General features: G+C 37.9%; 1 protein-coding gene across 3 annotated transcripts; it reads left to right on the plus strand.

Moving 5' to 3' along the window:
• The first annotated feature begins 3121 nt into the window (after positions 1-3121).
• On the plus strand, positions 3122-14989 carry LOC116257562 (clp protease adapter protein ClpF, chloroplastic). Of its 3 annotated transcripts, none has more exons than XM_031634431.2 (9): positions 3122-3699; positions 4176-4238; positions 4393-4490; positions 4616-4694; positions 4822-4915; positions 6794-6906; positions 12565-12610; positions 14378-14418; positions 14762-14989. In XM_031634431.2, the coding sequence occupies exons 1-9, from the start codon at positions 3361-3363 to the stop codon at positions 14924-14926; spliced, it is 1038 nt and encodes a 345-aa protein (XP_031490291.1). In that variant the 5' UTR covers positions 3122-3360; the 3' UTR covers positions 14927-14989. The 3 variants fall into 3 exon arrangements, with proteins under 3 accessions (XP_031490291.1, XP_031490292.1, XP_031490293.1); XM_031634432.2 differs by having other exon boundaries at positions 4179-4238; XM_031634433.2 differs by lacking the exon at positions 4176-4238.
• Positions 14990-17348: the final 2359 nt, after the last annotated feature.

Here is a 17348-nt window from a genome sequence, read left to right on the forward strand (position 1 = left end):
AGTGAGTAAGAGATCGAATAATTCAGAAAATGTAATTGAGACATTTGAAGAGTTAGCACTAATGAGAGTAATAAAACTTTCATATTCAATAGGCAAACCGTTCATCGTGATCTGAACAAGATCACTGTCGTCCGTGTCTATTCCCGCCGCAGCTAACGTATCTGCAAGGAACTTGATCCGTTCCAGATATGTGTGCATATCCATATTTCCTTTTTGAATGAAGTGTAGTTCCTTCCTCAACAACATTATTCTCAATGGTGATTGAGAACCGAAGGACTTTTTCAGCGTTTTCCATGCTTCATGTGCTGATTTGCTAGACACGATTTGCCTCAGGACTGGTTCTGAAACAGTGGCTTTGATCCAACTTAAAGCCAGACGATCGGACTTCTTCCAGATAGCAAAATCTGGATTAACTTCATTTTTACCGTCCTTCATAATAATCTCTGGAGGAGGAGGAAGCGTCCCATCAATGAACTGTACAAGTTCTTGGGACTCCATGACTGATTCCAGTTGACTGTTCCATAGAAGATAATTGTCTCTTGTGAGTTTGACGGAGACAAGCGCGGAGATCGCGTTCCATTGTGTTGACAAAGAAGATGAGTTTGCCATGATTAGAGGGTACCAAGGCCTTCTCTCGTCGCCTTTAGACCTCGTCAGGCAAGGAATGATCCTTGACGAAGCGGCGCGTTCTCCTTGCTCGACTTAGGCGTAGCAGCGGAATACCGACCCTCATTGGCGAACGAGGATCGGGCGAAGCAGGAAGGAATAAGCAGAGCGGGCGAACGTTGACGCAGGATGCTCGAGGGATCTTGCGGGCAGAGCGGGCGAGATAGAGTGGGCGTCGCTCGAGCGGAAGGAACCGAGCGGAAGGAACGGATCACGGATGGAAGATGATGGAAGGGCGTCGCTCGAGTGGACACTCAAGCGGGCGTCGCTCGAGTGGACAATGATGGAAGGGCATCGGGCGAAGCACGCAGAGATAGAGGGGCGGATGGAAGGCGCTTGAGCAGAGCGGAACCACGCTGGCAGAGCTCAAGCGGTCGGACGCTCGAGCGAGGACAGAGGAGAAGAGCTCGAGTGGGCGGGGCAGGACGCTCCGGGCGAACGCAGGCAAGGGCTTGCGCAGGTAAAGACACCTCAAGGGAGAGATAGCTCTGATACCATGTAAAGATCCGTGAGGATTGAGAGAGAGAGAGAAAGATTCAGCAAATGAATCACATGTCTGTTTGTTATTGATTATACAAGGTATTTATAGAGTACAAGAAAGATGACGTTACAACAAAAAAGGCAAGAAATAAAATCGTGTAATCAGATCCTAAATTGATAGTGATTGATACGATTTTATTTCTTGCTTTTTTTGTTGTAACGTCATCTTTCTTGTACTCTATAAATACCTTGTATAATCAATAACAAACATGCATTTGCTGAATCTTTCTCTCTCTCTCTCAATCCTCACGGATCTTTACAATAAAGGTTGAGGGCCTACCTCTCCACAGGTTTTCACCACAACAACATAGTGCGTGAGGAAGTTTTTCACGAGCATCGCACAACAAATTATTTAAATTCTATGTCCATATGAATTTCATGTGTGTGTGAACGAACAACAGTAGTTATGTAGTAATCTTTTGATGCTTTTGGTCTGAATGCCTTTGATAGATTAACTTCTCCTAATTAATGGTCATAAAACATCATTGTTGATAGATAGTATGGGGCGGAGCCACATCCACATGTGGGCATGTGCGGGCAATTGCCCATGCAGTCCGATAGAAATCGCCTTATTTATTTATAGAGTAAGCGCTCCTCAGCCAAATATGTCTGTCTCCACCACTTTGGATAGCATTTCTTCAATTGCTTGTTGCAGCTCCTGTGATGAGCAGTGGTAGAGGCAATGCTTCTTGTGGTTTAGACTTCAGGTGAAAGGGAATGGAATTCATTCGTATGATGGATGGCTTGTACTTTGCATTTTAGGCATTCAGTAATACCTGATCTGCTAATAATGACTACAATATTTAGATTGTGGAAATAAAACCAATTTTTAGTCTACAAAATTTTCAGTTAACCTTGGACCATGTTGATGTGCATAACATTGGGTGAGTGTGCGAAACTCCTTGTTGGATGTTGAGATCTGATCACCACGGACATGTTTCCAAGCCATTGTGGTGCTTGGTGCCGCTGCTCTGCCTTCTTCCACTATCTCACATTTGTCAACCTCTCTTTTTCTCTCCCTTCATGGGCAATCAGTCATCCAACCAAAATCGTCCATGTAAAACCAATGAATGGTTGATAAAAAAAAAAAAAGAGAAAAAGTTGTAAAATAATACTAAGATAACGTGAATGCCAATCACTTTTGTTTTTTATTTTTTTCTTAGTTGTCCATCGTATTGGATTAGATAGTGCAGATTAAATTAAATGACTAAATGACTTTGAAAAACTAAAGTCACTATTCAAATTTATTTTACACATATATATATATATATACTTTTATATAATTTTTATTATAAATATATGTTTAGATATTAAATTTATATAATTGAAATATTTCTTATTAAGTGAGGTTGGATTGGATTAAACTTTCATGCTTAGGCCTAACTTTGAATGCTTGGAGTCTTTTGAAAAATGCTGCCATTTTTTCTGCTCATTTTTCATTTTTTGATAAGATGGAACACGTGTGTCATAGATATCTTCATACCCGTTGATTCTTTCTGTCAATATCAAACACTACTCCGTAAAAAAAAAAAAAAACAAAGCCCGTTTTAGGGGGCCTGATAATCGGGCCGACTCGCTCGATAAAGAGTTGGGCACTTGGGCTCTACTTGAGTTGCAGCTCGTAACTGTGGCTCGGTCTTTGAGTCGACACTCGAAACCCAAACCGTAGCTCAACTCAATTAAAATTAAAAATATATATTTTTAAAATAAAATAATAAATAAATAAAATTAATTATAATAAAAAATATATATATATATATATATTAATGAAACAAGCCGTGCTTTTTTTTAGGTCGGTACCCGGACTCGAGTCGAACCGGGTATCTACCCGGTCCGATGCCCATACTGGTGGGTCCCATCTCCTCCTTTTTGTTCGTCTAGTGTTTCTCCTGCTTCGGTTGCTTCCTCCATTTTTGTGGCACTCAAATGTTTGGAGTTATCTGGTGTTTCAGCATGCTTGACCGACCAACAGGCTTCCCCCGCATCCTTCTCCGGAAGGAACAGAAGATGCGAGGACGATGCTAAAGGGAAGGGGCGCTGTTCTCTTGACGGCTGCCTCTCTTGAGATCAATGATTCATGCAGACTAAGGCTTTAATTTCCTGAGGAGCGAGGAAAACTTTTCTTGGTGGTTTTGTGTTCTTCGAAAGGAAACGATGAAGGGCACCTTCATGAGTTGCTTGCCATCTTCAGGAAACTCGACCAGTTATGGAGTGATGATGCCCCACTCAACAGGTGGTGACATTAGAGCTGGTAATAGGGTTCAGAGGAACGTTGCTGTTTGCCGAACCTGTTCTATCCAGCAGCGACGTGTCTTCGGGCTCTTTTTCACCGGATCAAACCGTTCCAGAAACGCAGGGTTGAGAGTTCAAGCAGGATGGTTGTTCAGAGGTAGCGAGGGCAGAGAGATGAATGCAGGCTGCGAGCGCAGCGAGAGTGCTAACGAGGACATCTTGGTGTTCTTTTTCCAGCTTGACCTGGCTACCCGAATTCAGGTAATGCCCTCTTTGTGCTCTTCCACTTTATGGGAATCACTGTGTCTCTGTAAGATTGCAAATTGTTTTCTCTGTTTTCTTTTGGGATGGTCTGAATTATTTGAATTGATGGCTGAGGGGTTTTCGTGCGTTGAACAACAAATGTAAAATTCATGTGGGTAAGGGAATTCCCGTACTTCTGGGGCATGCTTGTTCCCTTCGAGTTGTATCCCACATGAGGTGGGCATTTGGTGCAATCTAATAGGCTAATAGCCAGGTGCCTACCACTTTGGGTTTGCAATATTAACAAGGGAAAAGAAGATTTGGTTGATAATCATTTTTTAGACTATGGAAGCCAAAGCTGTACCGACAAGCTACTGGTTATGCCATTTCCTGCATTGTCGAATCAATTTTATACATGGCTATCTTGGGTATATATATATATATATATATATATATATATATATGTATGCTTAACCTTTGGCAATGGCACATAGCAGTACGCGTTGAATATGGAGCAGTATGAAGCGGCCCAACAACTGAGAGAAAAGCTTGCCGAGGTAGGTAAGCTAAGCCTTCCAGTTCTTTCGAGTCTACCAACAAAGAGTGTGTGGTGAAATGAAATGAATAGGATCTACAGACTCAAGCTGATGAAATGAATAGGATCTACAGACTCAAGCTGACTGGCTAAGCATGTCTCTTTTTCTGTGCAAGGTTGAAGCAGAGGTTAACAGGCTACAAGAAGCAAAAAGGGGCTCCACATCGCCAAAGAGTGAAGCCCAAGATAAAGCCATAAGTATCCTGCGTCTGCGGTAAGTTTAGCCTTCTTCTTCCTCTGCGCTCCACTAGAACTTGACAAGGCCAGTCCGAGTGTTACTTGTTGGTTGTTACTGATAGTTGAGTTCTTTGTTACTTTGAAATCCCCGTTTCATTTCAGTGCAGATTTGCAGAAAGCTATAGAGAGTGAGGACTATGGTTTGGCTGCTGACTTACGTGATGCAATTTCTAGACTTGAGGTGTGAAATTGACAGTCTTGCTATCAAAATTGCCATGGCTTTTATTTAATACTGTAATTTGACCATTTATAGCTCGTCTTTTGCACCCCCAAATGTTTTGGCAGAATAATTCCATAATCATTTGCAGGCAGACTCTCTAGCAGCTTCTGCAACAGCTTTGGCTTATGAAAGCACAGAATATGCATTCCGATTGGGACAGAAAGTACAGCACAAGATGTTTGGTATGTAGCTTGTATTGTTCCTGCTATTAATATTCATCATCTGTCATCTCAGTTGGGGTCAATGAATCAGACCCTACAGACATGGGGGCATCCAGACTCAGATTTACCTAAGACTTTCTGGACTTAGTCTTGATCTAGATTCTATTGTATATTTTATAAAAGAAAAACATGAGATCCTTTTGAGCAGAAAAAAACAAAAGGAACCCGGTTAATACTGATACATATTGTCGATCTTATCAAAATTAAGGTTGGATGCAGGTTTGTTATAGCATGTTCTGAACTGGAGCTGGTCTATTTATGAGCTATATGTTATGACTTGAATACCTATTCATCTTTTTTTGTATAAGATATAGATTGCACTTTCTACCGGTTCGATCAGGTTACACATATGCCATTGACATCTCATTCCAAGCTACCATATGATTTCTTTCACTTTTGATCTGGTTGCAAGTGCTAAATTCAGGGATAGAATTTGAACCATAGTCACAGGTATCATTATTGGGAATTTCTAGAAAGCTGTTCTAAATTTTGGTTTTCAGGAAAGTATTGGCAATTCAAACAATTAATGAAACTATATAAAAAGCAGTAGAAAAAAAATTGTGAAATTATGAGTTTGCTACTAATTTTGCTACAGAAATATTGTAAGACATTCTTTAATTTTTAAAACTCTAAAACAGAAAAGTGGAAAATATACACTGAAATACATAGAAAAAGTTCTCTTTTAAACAAGAAAGATATTGTTATATTACCATAATATCATTGTGACATTTATTTTTTGGCAATACTTTAGAAATATCATGGTATCTGAAAAGGAATGTTTTACTTCTTTTCGGCATAAAGCACAATATTTGCAAATCATTGCTGATTCTTGTGACTAAAATTTGAACATGGATGAGGAAAAAGACACTATCTCATGTCATCATCTGTCTTCGACTAGTCTTATAGCTGATAAAAAAATCATGTTCACATTGATGAAAGCCTAATATCTGTTAAAGTTGATGAATGAGCAAGCTGTTGCAAATTTCTTTTGCCATGGGTGATCTCATGACCCTTGTCTTATTATTGTCATGGCATCATTTGCGATTTTTTAAATTTTAATTAGGGATACATAATTACTCTTAGCAATGTAAGATGCAAAAGAAATTGGGATTTTGGCTTTAACTTAAAAGTGGTAAAATAGTTGGAACCTTCCTTCTTTTCCATATGTTCTTGCTCTTGCATTCCTGTCATGTCTTTTTGCTGTACATTCATGCCTTGTTCAAGCTCAAGAAATGGTTTCTCGAACAAGCTTGATCTCATATGTGTTGCACATTGCGACTTCATTTTTCACCTGTATATCTTGAGCAACCTATAATCTTTGCATGGTTGATGGAGGGGCCACCGGAATATGCGTGACAACTTGCACATCTCTAATTTTCTAATAGAATCTTGACAAGATCCTTGTCTGGGTGATCTGGAGTTTGTCCATGAGGTCAAATCTAAACCTCAAGGAAGCCTTTCAATCAGCTAAAACAATGTGGTCTTGCAGTGGTCTTGTTGGGAATCCTAGTGAATATTAAAAAAAAATCTTATGATTTTTTTCTCTAGATATAATATTTGAAGCCTTGGAGAAATTTTCAATGGAAAAAAAAATGCTGAAATCAAATTATATTGTTAAATGATACTAATTGCGAAGTTTTTATAGTGCATTCTAAGTGTAGAGCTTTGTTATGTTTACTTATTTATTCATTTCCTGCTGATATTTGATGCATGATGGAATCAGCATCGGAAAATCCATTTGTCTGATTCTCCTGAACCAGAAAGGTCTATGTGTATTTTACAATTGCTTTCTCATTTTTTGAGTTATTGTCAGTTACTGGAGCTCATTGATGTATTCAGGCTATCGAGCTGTCATATGTGGAATGGATCCTGTATGCCGTGAATCAAGAGCATGGATGGAGAATGCCCATGTTGCCAAGTTGGCCAAAGGAGCCAACCAACCATTTTATCAGGTAAGGTTCTTTTGTCTGTTATTTGAGGTTATTTTGAGCAATTTAGTGTGTGATAGTTGAGAAGCTCTAGATTCTTCTGATATGATGAGTTACCCATGAGTGTCCTGTTCTCCATTGATAAATCATTTTCTCCTGGTACAGAAGCTCAATTTTTTATGTCGTGAGGATGCGCCCTGCCAAACTTAAATTTTCCTTTCCTGAAAATCATGTGAACTATAGAAAACATAGTTGTATTTCTTCAGTAGACCTATTGGTTTCGACAATTATATCTTCCTCTTAATTTTTTAATTTCAGTTCCTTTTCACCAGAAGTTATTAGGCTATGTTGAACCATGATAACATATTCAACCGTAAACTGTGATATACATTGCTCACAGAATTACATTCTTTTGCATGTATATTTTAAGCATAATCTTTTGGTTGCATTCCATTTGCCATTGCATTTCCTCCTAAAACTCTACAAAAAACATGGCTTACAGTTTAATTCTGAGTTAGAACCTAACTCCTGGTTCTGACTAATTTATAATTGATCTGTCAATAATCTTCAGCTCTAAATTTTCTCCTGGTGCTATTTTCCTTTCTGCTGCTATATGGCTATAGGCCACTCCTCTAAATCCATCGACTTGCTTTGCTAGCTAAGTAAATGTTCTTAACTCTTAAAACATGGGGGTCAGTGGAACATTTTTTTGTGACTAAATTAGCACTGAATTATGAATAGTTGTCAGTTCTAAGTTCTAACGTAACAAACTTGTCTGTGGGAGGCGTACTTACAGTATTTATGATTGGAACAAACTTGTCTATGGTGTGTGTCTACAAAACAATGTTTACATATTTCCTGAATTTCAGTAAGCATATTTCAGTGTGTGTGTGTGTGTACGTATTAAGAGAAACTGGCACTTTTTGCTGTGCCTAATCTTGACAAATGACAAGGTTTTGAGCTTCTGTAACTAAACTTTCGTTACCTCCAGGTGATAAAAGTAAAGAATGGAATTTAACAATGTCTTAATATGTTTGATGCTGGCAACTTTACATATACACCCTTAGTCCTCCAGAAGCATCAAGGTAACATAACCTGCAGGTAGGTACAATAAATAAACTTTTAACAAACATATAGGAAGCTTCTTTCTTTGTTTGTTTTTTTTTCAAATTTTTTATTTTGGCTTGCTGCCATTGTTTTTCTGGTGTATTTCAAATTAACATAACCTGCAGGGAGGTACTTTAAATAAGCTTTTATAGTCTTTTTTCTTTTTTTGGTTTGAGGCCATTGTTTTTCTGGTGTATTTAAAGTTTAAGTGTGATTTGGTCTCTATGTGCTGTAGTCTAGTAAAATCGTGTCTTCAACATTTGTTCGATGGATCTAAAAATTTTGATAGGGATGCACTGATATGTAAAGTTTTAGTTGAGGAGGGACACCCATATGTAAATTGTGCATGTTGACAATGCTGAAGAGAAACATCATAAATCAGATTCCATTAACCCTAATCTCTTCTTAAATAGAGATTAGTCAGAAATTGCAAAATGGTCCAACATATCTAAAAGAAATAATAAAGAGGACTGATGGCTTGTCAAAATTTCAAACAACTACCTTAAACTATTAACATATTACTTTCAACATTCTCCCTCAAGTTGGAGCATAAATATTTTTCACGTTTTCCGCTTGCCACGACACTTCAGAAAAATGGAACTAGAGATAGGTTTGGTAGACATATCTGCTACTTGATCTTCTGAAGCCATATGAACCATAGATATACATCCAGGTTAAAACTAAATTACAAACATAGTGACAATCAACTTCGATATGCTTGAGAGACACTGGATCATTTGTGATATATGTGGCAGCCTTATTGTCACATTTCATCTCTATAGGAATAGAAATCTTGACCCGTAGACCAGCTAACATAGATTTAGTCCATAGCATCTCAGTTACAGTTTGAGTCATTGATCTATATTCAAATTTTGTACTAGACATGACCACAATGTTTTACTTTTTGCTTCTCCATGTAACTAAGTTTATGCCTACCAAATACAAAATGCTGTGGTAGATTTCTATCTTCAAAAGATCTTGCATAATCGGCATTTGAAGATGGTTCCACTTCAAGTGTCGATCCTCTTTTAAATGACATTCCTTTGCCAGGGGAAGACTTTTAAGTACCTAAGAATCATCATGGCTGCATCCTGGTGTACCTTAGTCGGTTTATTCATAAATTGACTAACTTTACTAATTGTTAAAGCTATATAGGTCTATTGACAATAACATAAAGCAGTTTATCAGCAAGTGAACAGTAATTGTTACTATCAACTGGCTCATGTTGCCCATCGAATCAATGTTTCTTAGGAATTAGGATCCATTGGAAAATTAGTAGGTTTACTGTCCAACATCCATGTCTCGCTTAACAGATCCAGTTGAGACAACACAATTCCTTCCTTATTTTGGGTAACATTAATGCCTAAAAAATATGAGTGGCCCAAGGTCTTTTGTGACAGTGTTTCTGAAGATGTACCTTAGTCTCAAATATATCGTGTATGTTACTTCCTGTCTACATGATATAATCTATATATACAACCATAACCATCACTCCACCAACTTCTGAAACCATGCACATGGACTTTGTTCCAAACCATATAATACTTTCTTTAGCTTGCACACATTACAGTCCTCATGAATCTGAAACCTTGATGGCTATTGCATATATACCGTCCCAGATAAGTCACATATAGGAACACATTCATTACATCCAGTTAACATAATGTCCTTCCATAATGTATTGCAATGGAGATAACTAGCCTGATGGCACCAAGCCTAGCAACAGGTGAAAAAGTTTCAAAGAAATCCATTCCATACTATAGAAAGAAAGGAAACAAACAAGAAGACAAACTTGACGTGGAAAACCCTCAACTTGAGGGAAAAACCACGATAGAGGAAATCTGGCGCCCGCTAGCAGTCAGACTCTCTCTCACTTTAGACTTTCATTTACACACTGAAAATAGGGTTACACGGTTATAAATAGAACCCAACCAAACTATAGAGTGGATCAGATCCAATCCCAGACCCGATGACCTAAAACAACCAAACACGTCAACACATACGTTTCTGTGTAGCCTTTGGCTACTAATCTTGCTTTATGTCTGCATCTTAAGGAGGTGTGACTAACTCCGAAGACCCACGTTTGTGCAAAACATCCATCTCCTCTTGCATAATCTGTCTCTACCGAGGTTTTAGTAGTGCCTTGTTGATGATTTAAGGGAACAGCCGTAACTGACAAAGCAGCTATAAATTGTTTCATATGGTTCCCAAGTTTAGCATCGGTCACAACATTGGAGATGGGATATGAAGTGCACTGTCTTCTTTTGTTCCTCAAAGCAATATGTTTATCATCATCTATCTCAGGTACGTCTACCTACTCCTGCATTTTTTGGAGTTGCAACATCAACAACTATATTGTTAGAGTGAAGAAGAAGTAGTAGAGACTTGTTCAGTTGGTGTCTTCGAGCATACACAAGAGGAGGATCACAAAATCGAGAATGAGGAGACCTTTTAATAATTGTGGATGAACTTGGGTTAGATTCATTAGGTTTATTATACCATGTCAAGGGAAGAGACTCTAAAGGAAATGAGGGTATTGAAATTAGGAAGAGTCATGGTATCACTTTGGTCAGCTTGAAGCCTAGACACTGAGTAGAGTACTGAGTCGAAGAAGGTCACATCCGCACTGACATACTCTTTTCTAATCATAGGAACATAGCACTTGTATCCCTTTTGATTCCTAGGGTACCCTAAACAGATGCATTTTACGGCGTGAGCTGCAAGCTTATCACGATTAGGGCCCAATTTTATACAAAAAACACACATCCAAAGACTTTTGAGGAGACATAGAAAGAGGTGAGTTTGGAAAAATTATTTGGATTGGGATTTGCTGTTTTCGAGAGTGAATTGTCTGATAGAAGAAAAGGGCATACGGTTGATTAGATAGCATGTTGTGAGGATAACTTCTCTGCAGTATGAGGCAGGAGGACTAGAAGTATACACCACTTCTACAGTCCACTTTGCAAATCAATATGGCTCCACGCCTGGCCTTATCAATAAGACTCAACTAAATGGGAAGATCAGACGGATAATGATATCAATCAAGGCCTGAAAGAACCAAATTCACAGGAAATTTAATCAGCGATTAATTGCAAGAGACTTCAACAATACTTTTGGCAGAGTGAACATGAACAAGAGTTGATTCATGTTATGGCATCTAAGGACAACAACTTGCGACTTTAAGTGTTAATTTCCACCCCAACAGCACCAACTCCAATCAGATTCGAATGGAAATTCTGTGTGTCAAGCAGTGCGGCTCTAAGCAACATCAACCTGGACCAATCATGGATCTGATTCAACAGCTTCAGCAACAGACCTGATCCATCGACTCCAATCAAAAGAGAAATTCTGTTGACTAGATCTGCAAGATGAGATTTGAACGGCAACTCCAACAGCAACAGCTTTTAGATCAGATCTGCATGATGAAATCTGAACAATGACTTCAACAACACCACCTTTAGGGTTGAGTACACGATTGCAACATAAAGAGAGAGACTCTTCCATACAGCTTCTAGAACAGTAAAATAATCTCAACCCAACTGATAAATTGATTGCAGTCCACCAATAACAACCACGTAACTGGAACACCTAATCATGCACAACCAATAACCAAACCACATACACCTTTAGTCACGTCCACTGAGTTTAATAGACCGATCTAGAGCATCTGATTAGATCGACACGCAGTGTTAATGTAAAAATTTTTCTCAATTGAACCTGGGTCATGAGTAAATTAAAATTGAGCTAATGCGTTGAAAGAACTAAAATACCCTCAACATGGAAATTTTTCATTTTTAACCTGTATACCTCGTAACACATGTTTAATTATATTCAAAATTTTTAATATCTAATTCAGAGACAGGTTTATTTTATTTAATGCTAGTTTAAGTTAAACTTTAACAACAGAAACTTAGGTGTATACACAGTTAAATATATTTTGCATGCCCACCTGTAGAAGTGTAGACTGGTATTTTAACTTGAAAAAGTTGGTGAAAACAAACTTTTGGACCTTTTCAACTAACCATAGAAAAAGTTAGGTGTGTCATTATGTAGTATCAAACGGCGGTTAAGTGTGTTTATGTGTTTTTTTCTATTGTCACCAAATTTTTAGGAGTACTTTAGAATTTTTTCTTTTTTGAAACATTATCAAATGATTTTTCCTATTCTTTTGGTATGACAAAAGGAACAGTTGTCTTGTCAACCAAAAATAGAAACTGTACTTCTGCCTCTTCCATTATGGGTTCTAATATGCTCCCAGGTTCATGCAAGGACATTATTTTCTTGGCTCATTATGAGGACTGAGAGCAAAATAAGATGTCACAGTTCTTCACCTTTTCCTTTTATGGCTTGTTCACCATCGTCAGTATCCTTATTTTACAATTTAGTTTGTAAAACATGTTTTCCTTTTTGTCTAGTGAGCTATTAAGCTTTTTATTCTGATAATATTGCAACTATAGGGAATTCTACCAAGTCCTTGTGTTTCTCTTTTACCTTCCAATGTTCCTTTTGTCTTAACATATCAAAGCTCTTTTAATTTGTGACTCTACATTATGAATCATGGTCAATTTCCTGCAGGTTTTAGTCGATGTGCATGCAGATCCAAACCTTCTGGTTGCTTATGGTAATTTCAAATTTTCTTCTAGACTTTCTGTTCTTTCATCTTCCTAAAACTGACATAGTTGATTAGTTTGTTCGCTTGTACTTGCTTTACTCTCATCCACTTTGTTGTCTACACTCCTATTCATTGTTTGTGACAAGCTTGACTACGCTTAGAGCTGTATGTTGCCAAACTTGGGATTTGACTTGTTCAATCTTCTTTTTGTACTGAATTAGAAGGTTAAAAGTTACCTCTTATAAATGAGAAAGGGTGGGATGCCATCAAATAGCAGGAACTAACTGCTTTTTGAATGTCTTGAACTTCATAAGCCCATAATGGTGGGAGACTCTTTGACTTATAAGCAGGCTCATTTAAGCTCAAGGAAAAAGTTCTGTTCGTTTTACCTACTCTTCACAGCTGATATTTTACATATGGTTTCGAAACTCAATGGCTCTGCCTATTTCTGGAGGCTCTCTAGGTGTATAATTACCACCCAGGAGATAAGTAACATAGACTCTTAAAAGACTGACTTGGGTGCAACAACAAAGAAATTTTTTTATTTTCCATTGAATCACACATACAATCATAGATTGTTAATTGTTATTTTTATTATTTGTGAACAATTTATTGCTTTTTATTGTTGGTTGACAATTATATATATATATATATATATATATATGTACAAGTATGTATGAATGTTGTACGTATCGTACGATACACCACCTGTATCGTAAACAGGTAGTGTATCGTGCCTATATTGCACATATCGTATGATACATATCGTATGATACAGGCACCGTATCGTACGATACGTTATGATATGTTATGTTCCTTGTTGTGCTTTCTAGATTGATATTGACATATTGTTATGAATTTTGATGTTTATGAATGATGAAGTAATGAACCGTAACTTTATAGCAATAATAAGTCTATCATTCTGTAAAACATGTTTTTTATGAAGAACATATTATTCTTCATTTTTACTGATTTTTTTTGTTTTTTTTTAAATACAATACAGTTACGATACATTACAATATTTTACGATACAACGTATCTTAAAGCCAGACCGGTACGGCTGACGATACGTTTTTTACAACATTGGTATGTATATATGTGTGTGTGTGTGTCTGTATACCCATTGAAAAAAGTCGCACCTGCACCTACGTTACACATCCACCGCCCCCCACCCAACCAACCTGTGTGACATGGCCCAAGAACACAGGAAACTAAAGATTTTAACCTTAGGCTATTTCTTCCCCCTTCACATTTTGATTGATCAAATCTAGAAAATGTGGCCTTCAAGATGAAAGCGGGCTGGTGGAGTTCCCCTTCCATTCAAAAAAAAAAATAAATAAAAAATGATAAGATATATGCAAACAAAACAAAAACAAAAAAGACAAAAAACGGAGCCAGTTAGGCTCCAAAAACCTCCTACGTACAGAGCAGGATGATTACATCAGAAGACAGTCTTCAATTTGGTTTAATCCTCTGGGAGTTCAATTTTCAGGGTCATGTGTTAACTCTCAAGTCTTTGGACCTTTTCACAGCCTCCTTACCCCCTTACCCAGCTGCCGCTTGATACTTTTGGTTGCTTAAGTTTTAAGTTGCTTTTGTTAGCAAGATCAGAAGTTTTAGATCTGGCCCATCTGGGTCTCTTGTGATGTATATGTTAGTTTTTTGTAGGGAAGAGGGGTTGTTGTAATGAGGTTCTTTAGATGCTTGCGTGCAATGAAATTGTGTTGGTAAATACCCTTTATCAGGTTTGTGATTCTAATACTAATTTCTTGACAGTTGCTGAGGAGAATCTTGAGGCTCTCAACCCACCAGATAAGGTGAGTGGGCTTCTGCTTACAAGGCAACAGCATGACTTTATTTCTTGTATAAGAGTGTTGAATATCTGAATCATTGTCTTAAAATCACCCGTACCTATAGGAGCTTCTGTCGCCATTGTCTAAATCAGTCTTATTTGTTATGATGCATTTGAATCTGAATGTATCGCCTCTCCACCTTAGAAATCACGTTTACTATTTGAACAAAGACTGACACCACTGCACAATTGAACTGAATGCTGATCTCTCTACATTGTCACCTTTATTGGCAGAATAAAGTTTGATAATGCTGCTCCTTTTCCTGCTAATATTCTCTTCGCTTGCTTGTGTGCTTGTGGCGATGCAGGGCCAATTTGACCATCCTTACGTCTCCTTCTTGTTTTATGGAATGGATACTGCTGGAGATCTTATCCCAATACGGCAGCTGCGAGAGAAATATAACAGGCCTCGGCATGAAGTACCTATTGAACCTGAAGATGACATAGATGGTAAGGACGGAAGTTTAATGTAGTAAACCTATTTCTTTCTTATTTGATTATTTCCTCCCATATAATGAGAAAAAACTTCCTGCCAATTGCCAATTTTCCTTGTCAGTCCCTTTGGTTCAAAATCATTATCAATATCTACGTCATATATGACCAATATACCACAGCTGATATTTATTTGGCCCATGTGCCGATAGACGTCGTTCTCTATGGCTTATTTCCTGCTTTCCATTTCGAAAATAATTTGAGGTGATTACAGTAAACTGAAAAAAAAAAAGGACAAAGGATAGCTTCCTTGGGACCAGTATGGACGGCTGATGTACAAAAATAATGATGATACTGAACTTGTAAGCAAATGCCAATTGCATAGAAAATGTTATGAGAAGGCAGCTTCTCATTTCTATAAAAACTACAGGGTGCAGGGTCATTTTTATTATGTTCTGCTGTCGGTTGGGCAACCTGTAATGTTTAACTAAGGGCTTGTTACATGCCTTATTATTCAACTAGGGGCTTGTTATATGCTTTAGTAGTCCCCTCTAACTGCATATCTTATTTGATGTTTTCTCAGTTGTTTCCTCCACCACGACAGTGCATTCATAGTAAACACTGAAAATTTGGGGAGTAGGGGAGACGTTAATGGTATGATAGTTGAGCATTTTCAGTATAATCTTTATATCGTGACATGGTTGTGCAGGATATGTGGTTGAACTCTATATATATATATATATATATATATATATCGAGAGAGAGAGGAACGTCGGCCATAACGAGTGACTTCGACGTATCCCAAGCCTCGCACTGACGCTGTCTGATTTTTTTTAATCGGACGGTGTTGACTTGTTTACCTCAAAACAAGACGGCTTCGCCGGGCAGACAATTTGTTGCACGTTTGGTTGTAATCTCAAATACTGTTCACAGGTGTTGGGGTGTTTGGGTGAGCATGAGGTTAATAACTCACTGAAAAAAGAACACTTGAAGGTTTTCTCACTCTCTGCTTTGAAGTGTTGTGCTGCATTGGCACTTGGGTGGGGTATGGTAAACCTGTCAATTAAAGTGACACGTGACACAGTCTAACCCTTACCATTTAGTTGAATAGTTCCTATGACAATCGAAAAAGCGACAAATTTTTATGCTACATCCCTTCTACACGATATGCCTTCAAATACTCTTCACCCTTTCTGACCTCTTAAGTGCCTTAAAATTCCTGTACACATTAGAATCTAGTTTCGTATGTTTAAGTTTCATGAAGTCAAACAACAAGCGTAAAAAAATGTGTACACATAACCGACCATAGAATTATAATACGACACGATATTGTACTCACAATGTCACAGTTTATGCAGAATAATAAGTGTTTCAGATAAAACATTTAAGACCAGAAAAGTGGCAACCCAAAGAACTGTACACCATGAGATTATACTCAAAAGGCACAATTTATGCAAAAGAATAAGTGTTTCAAATAAAACATTCGAAACTATTTAATAGAAAAGCCTTTTCAAAAGAAATGTCTGAATTTAGGGGAAGAGAGGCAAGATAATAATAGGGACTGCCTCGAAGATTAGCAACGGTTGCTTCATAAAAATGTTATTATCTTGAGAACCTCTATGCGCCAGCCATGGCCAACTAGGGAGGGGACAAATTTTTTATGAAAAAAAAGGAGGGAGGGGGAGAGTAAAAAACTGAAAACTAATGAAGTTTTTTTTTTATATATAAGTAAAATAAAGTTTGTGGGTTGGTGTCAGCTACAACGAAGCTCCACCACTGCCATTGACTATGCGAGGAACCCCCAAGGTTTAATGGAGGGTGAAGGCGAGTGAATGGTAGCACAAAACTATTTGAGAAGAAAAGACTGAATGAGGAGAGTCGTAACGTCAGAACGCAATGAGCATCCGATCAATGATATTGGAAGTGAGTGAATGCAAGGCATCTACATCTGAAGCCTAGAAAACAACTGAGGAACTAATGAAGTTATAAGGGATACACAGTCTGCCTTATCCTTTAGAATGAATATGTCCATCGATGGAATGAGCGGAGACAGCGATCAATGCTGTTAAATGCGATGAGTAAGAAAGAGAAAAGCTTCATGGGCTCCTCTCATGATGGTGAGGAGAAAAAGCTTCCCAGGCACCTTTATTCCATGGACGAAGGAATTGTGATTCCAAAATTTGGCCTCTGATTTAGGAATCAAAATTCATTTTTTGTTTGGATCATTCCCATTTCTTGAAAAAAGAGACCTGATTATGAAATTTTATGATTCCAGGCGAAACGAATACCCCTAATATCATGTTAAAAGCCTTGTTGCTAAACTCGCATAGATATTTGATGTTAATTAAATACAAGATAAACGATAACTTTGTGTGGTGTACAGATCCTTGACATAGTTATATATGGGCTTCCTTTAGTAACCTTGCAAGCTCGGTTTCTGGTTCAAAATGATTGTATGCTCCT

The sequence above is a fragment of the Nymphaea colorata genome, chromosome 7 (assembly GCF_008831285.2).
Source record: "Nymphaea colorata isolate Beijing-Zhang1983 chromosome 7, ASM883128v2, whole genome shotgun sequence".
NCBI lineage: Eukaryota > Viridiplantae > Streptophyta > Magnoliopsida > Nymphaeales > Nymphaeaceae > Nymphaea > Nymphaea colorata.